The sequence below is a fragment of the Zalophus californianus genome, chromosome 3, assembly GCF_009762305.2.
Source record: "Zalophus californianus isolate mZalCal1 chromosome 3, mZalCal1.pri.v2, whole genome shotgun sequence".
In the NCBI taxonomy this organism is placed as follows: Eukaryota; Metazoa; Chordata; class Mammalia; order Carnivora; family Otariidae; genus Zalophus; species Zalophus californianus.
This window is the reverse complement of record NC_045597.1, coordinates 71,270,935-71,286,870: the sequence shown is the minus strand read 5'-3', so window position 1 is coordinate 71,286,870 and position 15,936 is coordinate 71,270,935. Positions and strand designations below refer to the sequence as shown.

At 41.9% G+C, this 15,936-nt stretch overlaps 2 protein-coding genes across 3 annotated transcripts; both read right to left on the bottom strand.

Annotated features, from left to right (window-relative positions):
- Positions 1–5,790: 5,790 nt before the first annotated feature.
- Positions 5,791–12,019, bottom strand: HMGB1 (high mobility group box 1). 2 transcript variants are annotated; one of them, XM_027590207.1, is made up of 5 exons: positions 11,853–12,019; positions 9,548–9,710; positions 9,233–9,378; positions 8,558–8,732; positions 5,791–7,495 (listed from the first exon to the last, which is right to left on the bottom strand). In XM_027590207.1, the coding sequence occupies exons 2-5, from the start codon at positions 9,695–9,697 to the stop codon at positions 7,319–7,321; spliced, it is 648 nt and encodes a 215-aa protein (XP_027446008.1). In that variant the 5' UTR covers positions 9,698–9,710; positions 11,853–12,019; the 3' UTR covers positions 5,791–7,318. The 2 variants fall into 2 exon arrangements, with proteins under 2 accessions (XP_027446008.1, XP_027446009.1); XM_027590208.1 differs by lacking the exon at positions 11,853–12,019 and adding an exon at positions 10,173–10,476.
- On the bottom strand, positions 10,173–11,065 carry LOC113920056 (protein vestigial-like). Its single transcript, XM_027590209.1, has one exon. The coding sequence runs from the start codon at positions 10,942–10,944 to the stop codon at positions 10,360–10,362; it is 585 nt and encodes a 194-aa protein (XP_027446010.1). The 5' UTR covers positions 10,945–11,065; the 3' UTR covers positions 10,173–10,359.
- Positions 12,020–15,936: the final 3,917 nt, after the last annotated feature.

Genomic DNA, 15,936 nt, shown 5'->3' with positions numbered 1-15,936 from the left:
TGAACTGGATCATTTATGGTATTTTACATTCATTCAGTGGGATACCATGCAGCGGTTAAAAATAATGCAGTGCAGAATAAGAATATACAATGACAAAAACTTTTGTTTAAGACTCTTAAGCAGAAAAAGTAGTTTACAAATAGAATGTTTGCAACCATATCACCATTTTTGTAAAACAAAAAAATATATACAACCACTAAAAGACAACCCAATTTAAACATGGGCAAGGGACTTGAATTAGACGGTTTTCCAAAGTAGGTATACAAATGGCCAACAAGCAATGAAGAGACGATCAGCATCATTAATAATTAGGGAAATGTGAATCAAAACCTCAATGATATCACTTCACACCACTAGGATGGCTATTATTAGAAAGAAAGAAAGAAAGAAAAAGAAAGAAGAAAAAGAAAGAAAAAGAAAGAAAGAAAGAAAGAAAGAAAGAAAGAAAGAAAGAAAGAAAGAAAAAGAAAGAAAGAAAGAAAGAGAGAGAGAGAGAGAAAGAAAGAAAGAGAAAGAAAGAAAGAGAAAGAAAGGAAGGAAGGAAGGAAGAAAGAGAGGAAGAAAGAAAGAAAGAAAGAACCAAACCAACCAAAACAGAGGAAGTGTTGTTGAGGTTGTTAAGAAATTGGAACACTTATACATTGCCATGGGGAATATAAAATGGCTCAGCTGATGTGGAAGAGTTTGGCGGTCCCTCTTAAGAAGTTAAACATAGAATTACCATATGATCCAGCAATTCCACTCCTAGCTATATATCCCAAAGAGTTGAAAATAGGGATTCAAGCAAATACGTGTCCATGTATGTTCATAGCAACACTGGTCACAACAGCTAAAAGGGAATAGGCCAAGTGTCCTTCACTGGATGAATGGATAAATGAATTGTGATACATATACACCAGGGAATATTATCCAGCTGTAAAAAGGAATGGAATACTGACACATACTACAATGTGGACAAACTTTGAAAACATTATGCTAAGTGATAGAAGCCAGATGAAAGGCCGTGTATGATTGAATTTATATGATATATCCAGAATAGGTAAATCCATAGAGATGATGCCGATCGGTTTCTGCCAAGGGCTCAAGGGGAAGGGGAAATGAATAGGTACGAGATCTCCTTTGGGGGTGATGAAAATGTTTGGACCTAAACTGAGGTGGTGGTCACACAATACTGTGAATGTACTAAATGCCACTGAATTGTTCACTTCAAAATGGTTAATTTTATGTTATGTAAATCTCACCTTAGTTTGTAAAATTACGTATAATTATATACATTAAATTAATTCTATCTATACCGTGTTATATATATATAAAAATCTAGAAGGGCACACAGTATAATTAATAGTCAGACTAGTAGAATTGTAGATTTTTATTTTTTTTGCTTATTTGTTATCTTTCGGTTAAGGCAAATTTCATTCATAATAAGGGTAAACAGTTTTTCAGAAGTTATCATGGTATGTAGTGTATTGCAATCCCTCCTTCTACTTGTGTTTAAGTTCGCTGCAATTCTAAGGACACATCAGTAGCACACATTCTTCCGATGCTTTCCAGCTCTTTAGAATCAGATAGCTTATAACTTCCTATGATTGGCGATATTTTTGTTTTGTTTTGTCTGCAAGTGTTCTGAGCCCCGGGAATTAGGGGGGAGGTCCTGAGAGGAATCCGATGGCCCAATGTGCTGGCTGTGCTTGCAAATCAACTCTAGCCACGGCAGGAGAACCCAGGCATGAAAGGAAGGGTTAGGGAGGAAGTCTTCCAGCTCTTTCCTATGGTCCTTAAAGGAAAGAGAAAGGACCTCACACTTTTTTTGCACCTACGGTGAACCTGTTTGGATGCTGCTTTTGGGCCTTGAGCAAGCTTTGGAGTCTCTATGGGCCTCTCTGCCACTACTTCACAAAATGCACAGGACTGTAAGAGCCCTTGGAGCCTTTTGCCACTCGTGTGTGCTGAGCCTGACCTGGTGTTCTACTTTATTCGGTTGAAGGTCTCCAAAGCAAATGGCAACTCTGGGTCCTCTTGTGAAAAGGGGCTCTCTTCTCTGGTCTGCCTCCCTGCTTCTCAGCCTGAGTGTGCCTAGCCCTTCCTTATGCCCAAATCCCAGGAAGGCTGACTCCAGATGGCAGAGCAAGGCCTGAGTCTCCCTCAAGTTCAGGTTGCGGAGCGGGGAGGGCACTGGATGTCCTGGCTCTGGGTAGCCTTTAATCTTCCCTCTTCACACCTTCCTGGGCATTACACTGGCACCTGAGGGGGTGTAGTAATTAAGCTTCCTGTTTTTCTTTGCCTTTAGTAGGAGTATTCTCTCATACCCAACAATTACTTCTTTTTAGACCTTATATTCTCTTACCTGGTTTGGTTCAGAACACTTTATAAGATGATCTCTAACAAACGTAACAAAAATATGGTAAAGGCTGTAATGGGAGAGTCTATGTAACTTTAAGGGAGTTAAGTTTAATTCCACTTTAAAGCCTCTTCATACACTTGCATTTATAAATGCATTTGGAGTATGACCTTCTTCTTAAAGTACCCTCTCCAGCAAGGAGGTGAAGCAGTGGTCAAGTCTATTCCATTTAAGGCAGATTCTCAATATCCATTTCACTCTTCAAAATAACATGTCATCCTTTTAATGCTCAGGATCTGGCCTACATGATCCTTGACTACAATTTGTAGCAGACTCCTCACTTCCCAAAACTGCTGGCTACATCTTCTGTAAAGTCTGACACACCATCTTTGCTTTAAAAAAAAAAGCCCCCTAATAAAACTCTGATACTTCCATTTAGGATGAAGAGTGCCAAAATGGAAGGAAGTTTCTTATTTTCAACCAGTAGAGAACTTATTTACTTTTGCAGTAACTTTTAAGAGAAATACGTTGTTCGGTAGTTTAATAGTCAATAGCTAACCCAAGAGTCTTCCAGTTCTGATTCTGCCTACTTGTATTTGGGTGGCTCTGAACAAATGACACTATTTCAGTATTTGAATTTCTCATCTTTAAAAGATGGATAGTGTTTCATGGACCCAAAGAATAACCAGTCAAAATCTCAATTTATCATAAAAATTGTTAAAATATTTCATGGTAAGTATAACCTTTTGGGGAGGCAATTTGTCAGTATCTGCCAAAAATTTTAACATTTTTATTTATTTGTCAAAGAGAGAGAGAGAAAGAGAGAGAGAGGTCGCATGCACAAGCAGGGGGAGCGGCAGGCAGAGGGAAAAGCAGGCTCCCCGCTGAGCAAGGAGCCCGATGTGGGACTCGATGCCAGGACCCTAGGATCATGACCTGAGCTGAAGGCAGGTGCTTAACCGAGCCACACAGGCGTCCCCTGCCAAAAATTTTATTTTATTTTATTTTGATTTTATTTATTTATTCATGAGACTCGGGGGAGGGGGGAGAGAAGCAGAGGGAGAAGCAGGCTCCCAAGGAGCAGGGAGCCTGATGCGGGACTCGATCCCAGGACCCTGGGATCATGACCTGAGCCGAAGGCAGACGCCCAACCATCTGAGCCACCCAGGCGCCCCCCCCACCCTGCCAAAAATTTTAAACACAACTATCTTTTGAGTCAGCAATTCTACTTAGAGGTGTCTACAGACTTACCTATGCCTACGCAGATGCTCACTGCAGTACTGTTAGAAACAGCAAAAACTAGGAAACGTGAATGACCATCAATAATGATCAAATAGATTTATGGGGCATCATACTATGCCATGTCACTTGTATGTCTGAATTGTGTGACTCAGGGGAAAAAAAATAAGTACATCATAAATAGTTACAAGGATCTCTTTAGTCCCCTCCTTCACTGATTTTCTGGCCACTACTGGCTTTCAGCTTCCATACTGGGCCCCTGCCAACCATTCCTCATGCCACCACTTAACAGGTCTATCATGATTCCTCATGTCATTCCAGATCTGTTAGTACTTCCTCTTTTTCAGTGGGTGACCAATAAATTCAACTTACATAGCAGGTCCAAACCAATGGACATGCCTAAAGACCTAAGTGATTCCACTTCATCCTGGTTGATATGATCTCCTTCAGACTGGGATATGGGCATTAAATATTTGGCGTGGCATTTATTTCTACACCATGGTGCATGGTTAAACAGCAGCATTCCTAGAACAGAGCAACATCTTTGCCCATTAACTCCAGGGAGCAACTTGGCTTAGACCCAGGGAATTTCCCAAGTTGTGGCAAGTGTTAGCACTAGTGTTCAGTTTTTGCTATTGGAAGACAAGAGAATGAACCAGCCTACGTATTTTGTTGCATAGGTATCCAAACCATTTGCTGGTTTTTATGTAGTTTCAAAAGGCATTTCAGGTCATTTGAAAATGAAGAAAAACAAAAGCAAAAAACCAACCAATATGAAAAAAGTCTTAACTTACCACAACCTCTTACTGATAAAGTACCCTAATAACTAGCCAATGGTTCACACTTGAATAACAGGTAATGCCAAGATGTAGGCCGTATTTGATCTATGTGCATTTGTAGTGATACCATCATATGCAAAAAGTGCCTGGCCGGTACTGAAAAAGAGCTATTTCAGGCCCTTTCAGGTGTGTTGTACCAAGCTGACCTATATCTGAACTTTCATCATAGATTATGTGATGCCAAGCAAGGGAGTTGGCCACATTTTTCATTCAAGAAACCGCTGTGTTGTCTCTCCAGTGTAGTTTTCAATATAGCTAGTTGCTACCCTAACATCTGGGCAGCACTTACAATTCTCTAGGCAATGAGGGTAATTATCTGTCAAATGGCACTGTCACACAAATATTTTTTCATCCCTGTGGCGCACAGGACACAAAGATTTCCTTTTTCAGATTTCACTCTAAGAAAATTAATAAACATGGCAAGTATTAACACCTTGACAGATGACTGCAACAATGACAGCAACTAACCTGCCCAACCTTTACATGGGAAAAGTTAGGGAACGGAGATGAATTTAGTTACGTTTTAATCCATACTGACTTTTTGAGTGCCCCAATTCCAATACTAAAATTTATACTGGTTTTCCTATTAAGAAAATCTTCATACCCATAGTGCTGTAACCATCTCTAAACATTAAAATTGTTCCTACACGTTAACTTTACAAATCATCCCAATTATACCAAGGCTTTACACTAAACTACCTAAAATTTCAAGCCCTAGGGATACTGCTGAAACACTGAACAGAACTGTATTAGCTCCACCAGATTGAAGAGTTTTTGTCTTTTTGTCAAGATCTGAAGCCAGTTAACAAAAAGTTTTTTTTGTTCCTATTCTCAACATCTTAAGAAACTGGTAGTTGTCATGACACACCCACTGAAATTACAAGAGTTTCCTTGAGGCAGAATTCACTTTTAATTGGATCACTTACTAGCAACAGATGTTGACAGTTGTCATGCTATAGCTGTAAGCAGAAACATTCATGTAAGGATACTAACTTGTTCCTGTTGACTAAAAACTTTTATGAATTTTTATAATCACAGCCTTTCTGAGGTCCTCCATCTAACTTAGAAAACTGATAAATTTAGATTTATAATCACTTTAACTGCATGTGCCTTGCTTTGAAAAACTATCTTGTTTAACCCAACATTCTGAAAGTAAACTTAATTTTTCTGCATTTACATACATAGCAACCCCTGAGAACACTGACAAAAACTTTTTATCAGATCATGAACCTATTTATAAACATAAATATTTTTAAAGAGAAAAACTTTGCCAGACCTTACACTTGTTTAAATGGTGCTGCTAAGAGTTACTACTGGAAAGATTAAAGTATGTATATAACAAAATCTTGAAATCTTAAGTGAAAGCCATTTAACTAATATTTAAAACCTCTGCAATTATTAGTTTATTAGTATCATCCAGGACTCAGATGTTCAGTATTCCTCCTGAAATTACATAAACAAATGCAAATGGAAAGAATCCAAGTCAAAATTATATAACAAAACAGCACTCCATCACAAAAGCGTGTAAAATTACAAGAACGCTATTTTAAAACACTGGCACTTTAAGAGAACGATAATCTCAAAAAAACCACAAAATTGCCAAATTGTTCCCTAAACTGTTAAGTAGATAAACATGACTCTAATGAATGAGTTAGGGTTTTGTAAAGAAAAATCAAATTCAAATCAGATAACTCATACTGAAATACAAAGTTTTATGTGTCTTCTTCCCTTAGGTCTATTTGACTTTTATAAAGGAACAAACTATAATATAGGAAAATATACCTGATTTTAAATGTGGCATACATTTTAGAAGTTGGCCCAATTAATCAAAAATACCTTCAATGGAAAGTCAAGTTTCCTAAGAAATCCATATTCAGATAAATAGGAGAAGACATTTACAGCCAGCATGTTTTTCCAGAGCCTTTGCTGGGACTAATGTCAACAAAAAAATTTAATATGGCAGTCTTGTATTTTAAGCTCACGCTTTTGGGGATACATTCTCAGGTCTTCTTTAATGTGGGAACTGCAAATATAACTGCCATTACATGGTAATGGGAGTTAAAGAATGTAGAGTCCTCATGTAAAGATTAGAACATACTTTTCTCTTAGTCCTTCAAGGACAGACTTTTCAAAATGTTTGATTCTACTACTCCCATGCTGTGAATAGACTGGTTACTCTTCACTTTATAAATGTGACTGGGCTATGTGAGATCTGGTATCAATCGATCAAGATTTGAGTTTCAGTTATGGATGAAAACTGTCTCAATTCAACTTTTATTACCCTCATCATGAGTATGCAGGGTGCAGACAAAAGCTTTTTATCAGCTAACTATATGAAAAGATAAACACTGTAATAATCCATGTGATCCAAAATGGGCAAAAGCAAAAGACTAGCTTCCCCTCAAGAAGAAAAATTTCAGACCTATGAAAAGGACAACAATACTAATAAAAAAAATTGTATTTACTTAGAAGCATTCAGAATGTCAACAAAACAGCTGCAACTTTTTTTTTTTTGCAATTACAGAGTGGTATTCAGTTAACAGAACAACAATTATTTCGTAGAAGCTGCATCAGAGACAACTGAAGATGAAAAACTACCATCCCCATATATAACTAATTTGTGCTGTGCACCAACAAGAACCTGCTTTAAATTTCCATGCCAATTTACAACCCCCATACTGTACCAGGCAAGGTTAGTGGCTATTGAAAATACCACCAGGACAGGGCTATCTAAAGACACATTCGGTAGTGTGTTAACTATACAAAAAAAGACACTGTACAGTTTAAAAACAAATCTTACACAGCCTTACATTTCAATTTTTTTCTTTAAAAGGAGTGAGTTGTGTACAGGGGGGTTAAATGCTTTATAGACAAGAAAAAAAAAAACTGCGCTAGAACCAACTTATTCATCATCATCATCTTCTTCTTCATCTTCATCTTCTTCATCTTCCTCCTCCTCCTCATCCTCTTCATCTTCCTCATCTTCCTCCTCTTCCTTCTTTTTCTTGCTCTTTTCAGCCTTGACAACTCCCTTTTTTGCCGCATCAGGCTTTCCTTTAGCTCGGTATGCAGCAATATCCTTCCAAAACAACGGCAGGAGAAAAGTGGAAGGAAAGACAAAACAGTTAAGTAAAGGGAGAAATAAAAGTAACACTGAACTTGACCAAAACTTGATGAAAACATCAAGATCCCAATTACACGAAAATACAACGTATCTATAGACTCACCCCGACTGCATAAATGACTGAATGCATATAAAAACACTGGGAGATAACTGCAATTAATAATCCATAACTTACAGAATAACACGGTTTAATATTTGCAGTGTTATGCCTCACTGAAGTACAATTATGTACCACATCCTAACTTTAGTTTATTAAAACTAGAATGTAGAGACTTTGATTAAAGGGTAGACACTGCCACCTTCTGAATGCAAAACAACATTCTACAGGTTTATCCCAGACCCTAATGCATAGTAGAAAATTTTGTCTTTAAAAAAAAAAAAAAGGGTGATTTGCCAGTAAGCGTGCAATTAGGTTAAGAACATCTGGAAACCAACATTTTTCCAGATGCCTAAATAAGTTAAAATTCAACTTCATATTCCAATTCAAAGTATAGGAGCCACAGCTTTTTCTTTATCAACTTTCACAGATCAACAGACTTAGAACTTTTTTTTAACGAAGTTGGGATTTTTTTTTCTTTGGTTAGCTAAGGAGTCAACATAAATGTTTCAGGGTACGTTTAAAGAGGATAGTCTTTATTACTTTGCCCAGACTATTTTTATAATGTGTCTGGTCATTTAAGGTAAGTAATCATTTGACTCAAAGTGACTACCAAAATTCTCACAAATTTGGAGGTATTAGAGAATAACAATACCAGCTTAAGTGTATGGCCTTGCACCCAAGTTAAAAAAAAAATTAACAATTTATTTGATCTTCTATACACTCTGAATGATGGAAAAGAATTAAGGCTATAGCCAGCCAATGGCACACTGAATGTAGCTGTTAATCTAAAAACTGCATTAACACCCCAAACTCTTAGAAAACCCCAAGAATATAGGAAACTGAGATGAGGTACCAAGTACAATTTAACATCTGGCATATCCTTTCATCATTACACTGAGCAAATCCATACTTCTTACCTTTTCATATTTTTCCTTCAGCTTAGCAGCCTTCTTTTCATAAGGCTGCTTGTCATCTGCAGCAGTGTTATTCCACATCTCTCCCAGTTTCTTTGCAACATCACCAATGGATAGGCCGGGATGTTCTCCTTTGATTTTTGGGCGATACTCAGAACAAAACAAGAAAAAGGCCGAACTAAAAAGAGAAATTTAATTTTAGGATTTTAAGTTTACTATCAAATGTGTATTGTACTGTTATATAAAAGTCCCTTCTAATTTCTACCAGATACTGGACAGGGTACAGATGTTATATGCTAAATAACCTTCATAACCAAAGCTTAACTTACAGCTAAAAACTTATGGTACTACTAGTTGAAGATGTACTACTGCTAAATGCTAGAGGTCCAAAAACAATTCTGCAAATCACTCTTAAGTATTTCAGATCGTTGGTATTTCTCAAAGTTACCTTTAGGAGATACATTAAGTGAAGGAGGCAAGTGTCTAATTCAAATGCTCTGGCTAAGCCTCCCATTCAATAGGAATTTTACTTACAATATTCAAAATATACCAATGTGAGCCACTTGCCAGCTAAGAAACTCTGATCATACACTCCAAACCCACATGGTAGCTTGCTAAATTTCTATCTGATTCTACTGCAAAACCCTCCTTGAAAATAAAAACAGGCAAGATACTTACGGAGGCCTCTTGGGTGCATTGGGATCCTTGAACTTCTTTTTTGTTTCCCCTTTAGGGGGGATATAAGTTTTCATTTCTCTTTCATAACGGGCCTTGTCCGCCTTTGCCATGTCTTCAAATTTTCCTTTCTCTTTAGCAGACATGGTCTACAAAAGAATTATTTGTAAACTTAAGTCAATAATGAATTTTAATAAATTGTCCTCAAAGTATTAAAATGACTAAAATACAAATGGCACCTAGGCTTTTTTAAAATCTTAATTTGGATTCTTCAACTTTTAAAAAATTACCTCCTTAGTATGTTTTAAGCCCCCTTACCTTCCACCTTTCTGAGCACTTCTTAGAAAACTCTGAGAAGTTGACTGAAGCATCTGGGTGCTTCTTCTTGTGCTCCTCTCGGCAAGTTTGCACAAAGAATGCATATGATGACATTTTGCCTCTCGGCTTCTTAGGATCTCCTTTGCCCATGTTTAATTATTTTCTAAAAAGAGATAAAGTAAATGTTTGATGTTAGCAATGAAATTATAGCACTTTAACTTCATGGGGAGTGAATGAAAACCCAAGCATTGGTTATTTAACGGTAATGACATTAACCTCCTATGATACTAAACAAGAAAATGGCAGGGATAGCCAATTCCTAGAAGAGGCTATGCCAAGCAAAAAAACCCAAAAGACAAAAAAAGAAAACCCCAAACGGTCCTTCAGTGAGCTCAAAAAAGTATAGACACTCATACAGTACTCGTTTCTCATCTGCCTGGATCTGCTCTGAACGAATACCTCATTTAAAAACTTTTTAAATGTACAAAACCATTTTTAACCAACAAAACCAAAGACCACAAAACTAATGCTGCCGGTTGGTGGATCTGCACCACATAAGGAATAAATAGGTAAGAGCCCAAGTGAGTACACTTTTTCCAAATTATGGGCCTAAATCACCATCTACCTGAAGTTTTCCCAATGAGGACTTTAAAAATACTCTCTCTGCACAAAACTTTGCTGGGAGGAGGGAGGAGTAGAAAGCTCCAGCGCTCGGACCCAGGCTGGGGGGTGGCGGTGGTATTTGTACGGCTGCCACCGCGAGGCAGCCTCGTTTCCTATCGGTTTGGCCCCGAGATGTATTTCAGTTCTGACTAAACACGTCCGGTCTGAAGTTTCTTCGAGTAAACAAGGATGAGGGACAAAAGCCACTCCTGCTGGTTGCTCTGCCTGCCCCCCCCCAACCAGGGGAGTATTTTTTTTTTTTTAATTTGTGAAAGTCGGGGCGCCGCGCGAGGCGGGCTCCGCACACCTTCCCGCCACTCGGCCCCCACCCCCAGAACTTCGGTGGCGGCGGGGCGGCCGAGGAAACGCGGGGCCGCGGCCCGGCCTCCAGGCCCCGGCCCGCCCGCGCCGGGGCCGCCACGTGCGCTCGCCCGCCCGCCGGCGCAGGCCCCGCAGGCCTCCCCCATTTTGTCAGCTCCGCGGAGGGAGAAGCCCCGCTCGAAATGGGGGCTGGCTCCGCCCGCGGCCGCCGGGGCCGGCGCGCACGGAATGGCCGCTGCGCGTCTTCCCCGCCTGCGCCGCCGCCGCCGCCGCGAGGGCGAGCGCGAGCGAGAATATGGCTCCTTCCCTTTGTGTGTGTGTGTGTGTGTGTGTGTGAGAGAGTGTGTGTGTGTGTGAGTGTGAGCGCAGGCGGGCGGGGTGCGCGCCGCGCTCTGGCGCACACACTCGGCCATTACAGCCGGGGGGGAGGGGCGGGGGGCGCGCGGACCCGGACCCTCCCCCTCCCGACCCGCGGGGGAGGGGGCCGCCCCGGGAGGCGCCCACCGGCCCGCCGCTCCACGTCCCCCTCCGCGCGGGCCCGCGCGCCCCGGCCGCCCCCGCACGGAGAACGCGGGGCTGGGAAGAGAGGAAAAAAAAAGTTGCCTCGGAACTGCTGCGCCCAGCTCCCCCGCCCGCTCCCGCCCGCCTTGTTTTCTCTCCAGCCAGCAGCGCCGGGCCGAGTCAGCCATGTTCCAGCGAGCGCAGCGGCGCCGCTCCCCCCGCCGCCGAGCCGCCGCCGCCGCCGCCGCCGCCGCGCCCGGGCACAGGCCGGCGGGCCCGGCCCCGCGCCGCCGCCCCCGGCCCACCGCGCCGCCTCGCCCGCAGCGCCCGCCCGCCCGCGTTCGCTCGCCGCCGGCGCCCGGCTCTCTGCGGCGGCCAATGCAGCCCGTGGAAGCGCCGCCGCCTGCCCGCCTGCCCGCCCGCCTGCCCTCCCGCCGCCGGCCCCGCCGCCCGCCGCCCCCCGCGCACGCCGGCAGCCCGAACACTCGGCCCGGGGGCCGAAAACACGTTAAAAAAATTTTTTTAATTAAAAAAAATTTTTTTTGCGCCAGTCAGCGCGGACGCCGCCGGGGGTGGAAACTCGCGGGGCTCGGGGTTCGCAGAGCCTCAGGCAGCCTGTGGGCCGGGGTTCCGGCGCGGGGCAGGGCTCCCGGCGCCCGAGAAGAGGCTCGCTCCGTGCGCAGTTCCCCCCACGGTCCCCCCTCATTTGCCTTTGTGTGGATCCTGACCCGCCGGCTCCCGGCCGCGGGGATCCGGCCACCGCGCGGGGTGGAGAGCTGCCGGAGGCGCTCTCCCCGCCGCGGCGCTGCCCCAGACTCACCCTCAGCGAGGCACAGAGTCGCCCAGTGCCCGTCTGGCTCTCACTTGCCCCGGCGCTGTCTCTATGGAGCTCAATGTACTGCAATGGCTGTGAGAGCGGGAGCCAGACGCAGCCTCCTCACTCTCTCCGCTCTGTAACATTACTCTCCAGCCAGCGCGGCTCCTATTGGCTACCGCCAACTCACGGGGCCCGCTCATTGGCCCGATACCTCCCATTGTCCTGACCAGAGCCCGTTTGCTATTGGCTGTCTCCGGGGACACGTCATCAAGGATTGAAACAGCGCGCAAATCTGAATGTGTGTGTATGCCGGGCAAAGAGGCTGAGGCGGGAGAGGCAGAGGCAGAGGCAGCAGCTGCTACGGGAAAGCAGAGCTCTATGGTGTATGTGTGCATGTGTCTAACCCAAGCCAGCCCCACACCGGAGCGGCCGCCGGAGCGAAAAGGGCCTGACTTTTCCACAAGTGTCTCCAACTCCTCAGGCAAAAGAGACACTCACAGGCCTCCCCCCCCCTTCTTACCCCAAACTCACTTCCAAAGCCACTGAGATAAGAGGCCCCAGAATTTTAACAGACCTTCAAAAGTGAGGGCGACAGTATGAGATCACGTCCCCTGAAAATTGGGGTATCGGCTAGTGCAGAGGGGCGAAGGCAGCCAAGATTCGAGCCCCTCAACAGCATATGGTTGCATTACACTTTAGATCTCTGGAAAGGCAGGGCTTTTCCTATAACAAAGTGACATGATCCAGTCAGCCGGTTTTAAAATACCCCTTTTCTGGGCTCATAAGCTGTAACGTCAAGCTTGCTGAGCAGCTGAAATCTTGACTCACTGTACAGGCATTCAGTTTCACTCTTTTTCTTGGTTTGATCGAGTTTCACAGCATGTCTAGAACTTTTTATTTAAATACAAAGCACTGTCTTAACTTCCTGGAAATCAAATAATTATTCCATGTAATTAAAGCACAGCTACTTCGTCTCGATATGGGGTACTCTAGCAGGAAATGTTTGTGAGGGCCTGCTAGAATTAGCAAGTTCATTAGAGACCACATTTTTAACTGTTTGGCTATTTTATTTGACTGGGTGTGGATTACTGTTATAATCAAACGAATCCTTGTGATGCTATCTTTCCCTCCCATCACACCACTTAGTGCATCCATGTAACTGCTCTAGGATTACAGCAGTTGTAGGTCTATTGTTACCCGGAGGATTAGATGCAGGCAGAGAGTGCATATGCCCAAATCCACAGGCTGTGGTTTCTCTAACTCACCAAGCTGGCTGGTATTAATAGACATACTTATTATGTCTGAAAAGAAAAGGTACTAGCTATAATGGCCAGTTCTGAAGACTATAGCTCCATCAGTCTTTTATGAAACTATTATCTATTCCTCCTTAGCCTAAGCAGACCACACCCCTATTCAGTTATAACAGACTTCCCCTTTTTCACTCTCTAATGGTGTGTTTATACACTTCTAAATCCACCAGCCAATTTCTCCCAGTGTAATAGATCAAAGTTAAAATAAACCATTTTATTATGTTAATTTCATTTATTATATCCACTCAAAGCATCCATAACCAAATGTATTTGCTCCCATTTATTAAGCTGTTTGAGAATAGGCTTAGATAACCTTTCCTGACCAATGGTTTTAATGCTTACTCCTTTTTTAAAAAAATACATGACTGGTCTCAGGGATTATAGCCTCGTTGAACAGATAGTACACGACACCTGCATGTGAAAATGAGTATAATATTAAAGAATACATAAACTAGTATAATGTACATGCAGTATTTTAAAAGTAAACATCTAAAGGTAACTTTTATATTGTTATTTTCACACATATTTACTCTTGTCTACTTTCTCTATGAATCAAATTTTGTGCTCTATTCAAATCTAGACATTTACTTTAATTCTGCTTTACAGTCTCAGTGCCTATATTGCAAAATATTCGTAAAAATTTTTGACATTTTAAATGGCATCCACAATATCGAAATTTGACTATTATTTGAAGACAGCACCATCAATATTTTTCAGGAGCAATGTTGGATTTGCACTGTCCCAACCACACACTTTTACCAGTTTTCTATAACAGCTTACTCCTACCAGGCTAAGTTCACGGTCACAGATCCATGGGAAAGCAATGGACCCAACACAGGTTTCTATTTAAGCAGAATGGTATGGTGAGTAATAGGCACTAGATTTAAACAGACCTGAGTTCAAATCCCAGCTCTGCTACTTAGCTGTATAATCTTAGGTTTTTTTAACCACTTTGTGCTTCAAGTCTCTCAGCTATAAAATGGAAGTGATCACAGGGTTGTTGTAAAGATTAAACTTTTTTTTCAAAGGTTTCAAATTATGTCATGCTGATCCCTTCAAACCCATGACTTAGAAAACATCAAGTGCAATTAAACTTGAGTTTTTCTTGATTATTTTTATTTTATATGAGGGCAGTGGTTGCAAATCTAATTAAGGTTTTTTTTTTTTAAATCCTAGACTCAAACAACACTAATTTTCATCCAGGCCTTTATACATTCCCAAGTATAACAGAGGCCATGTCGGAGAGAAGAAAATAAAAAGCTCCACTTATAGGCACAGCATTTCTCATATTTGTTTTTCCGTGATTTAGGCAGGGAAAAGCATAAAAAGGAAGGAAACTTTTAAATAAACCTTACAAACTTCTAGCTCTAGTTCTGCAACCTTGATATTCATGTATTCATGATGTTAGACCCCTTCCTTCTTCAACATGAGTCGTTGGCCAGAAATTGGCATATATTTTACTTTAGAGTTATCGGGTATTTTATTCTAAATTACAAAGATAACTAATTCAAAAAGCCTGAACATTCTCTCCCTACCCGATTTAGCTAACTGAATTATAGATTTTCATTAACATAGTTTACACCCATCCTGAATCCTGCCTCCATCTCCTCTAGGATAGGTGAAATGCTTCTCTTCTGTGATCCCATAATATTCTGTACATTAATTACCGTGCTCACAAGTGTACTTATCCAGTTATGTGTCTGCTTGTCCTATGGCACTGCATCCCTGAAAGGCAGCGACCCTAGCTTATCTTTGTATCCCAAGCACCCAGTAGGGTGCCTGGTATCTAGCAAGCACTAAATAAAGGCTGTTGAATAAATGAATTAACAGCTGAAAGAGTACTTACTGCAAATTATTGTTTTAATCTTCCTCTTCCATCTTTGGAGATAAGCATTTGGGTCTCTCTAAATCAGAAGGCAGGAAAATAGAATAATAAGTAGTAAGTAAATGTTAGGATACTAAGTTGAGGATAGATGCCAATTGCATCTCATTCCTATAACTTAAAGAGGGGAAGATGGGGTTGAGGGGCTGGAGGGGATCTCGAACTTAGACAAACACATACATTTTTAGCATTTAGCAGTTTCCAACTAGGCCAAGGTTATTCCTTGTTGGATACAGTGAACTATGGCAAGACAAATAAGAATTTATCACAGAAAACGGCAAGAATGTCTACCCAAAGGTTGCTTCTAACAGACCTTTGAAACTTAACACTAATGTAAAAAAAATATAAAATGCAGATGGGGCTGTTAAGTCTTTGGCTGAAGGATACTGATTCCTCCCTAATGCAATGAGTCCTAAAGTCAAGCTATGTGAATTCTCTTCTCTCTCCTTCTCAAAAAGGGCCAGGTTCTGAAAGGAGCAGAAACAGTAAACCAAATTGTCTGATGAGGTCAACCATACTATGGATCATACATACTTAAAACCTTTTTTTTTCCCCCAAGTGTGCTGAAAATAAAGGAGAGAGGAATTCAGGAAAAGAAGAGACAGGTTTGTGAAGTCTGGACTACAACCTAAGACACTGAGTTCCAAGCCTCCCAATCCCCCAACGCAGGGACTTCTGGATAGCCCCTAAGGTCTGTGCTCCGTTTCCCCAACTCTTACTTAGAACTAGTGATACCTTATCTAACTGAAAGGGTGGTACAGGATAGGCACAAAGCAAGACCATAGGTGGAGGGCAGAGAGGTGGTGTTATATTTGTCAGTGTGCGGAGAAGGGGAACCTGGTCCAGAGTGCTTAAGTACTTATGCCCCCAGTCTGAGTTTTGTCTGAATGTGGCT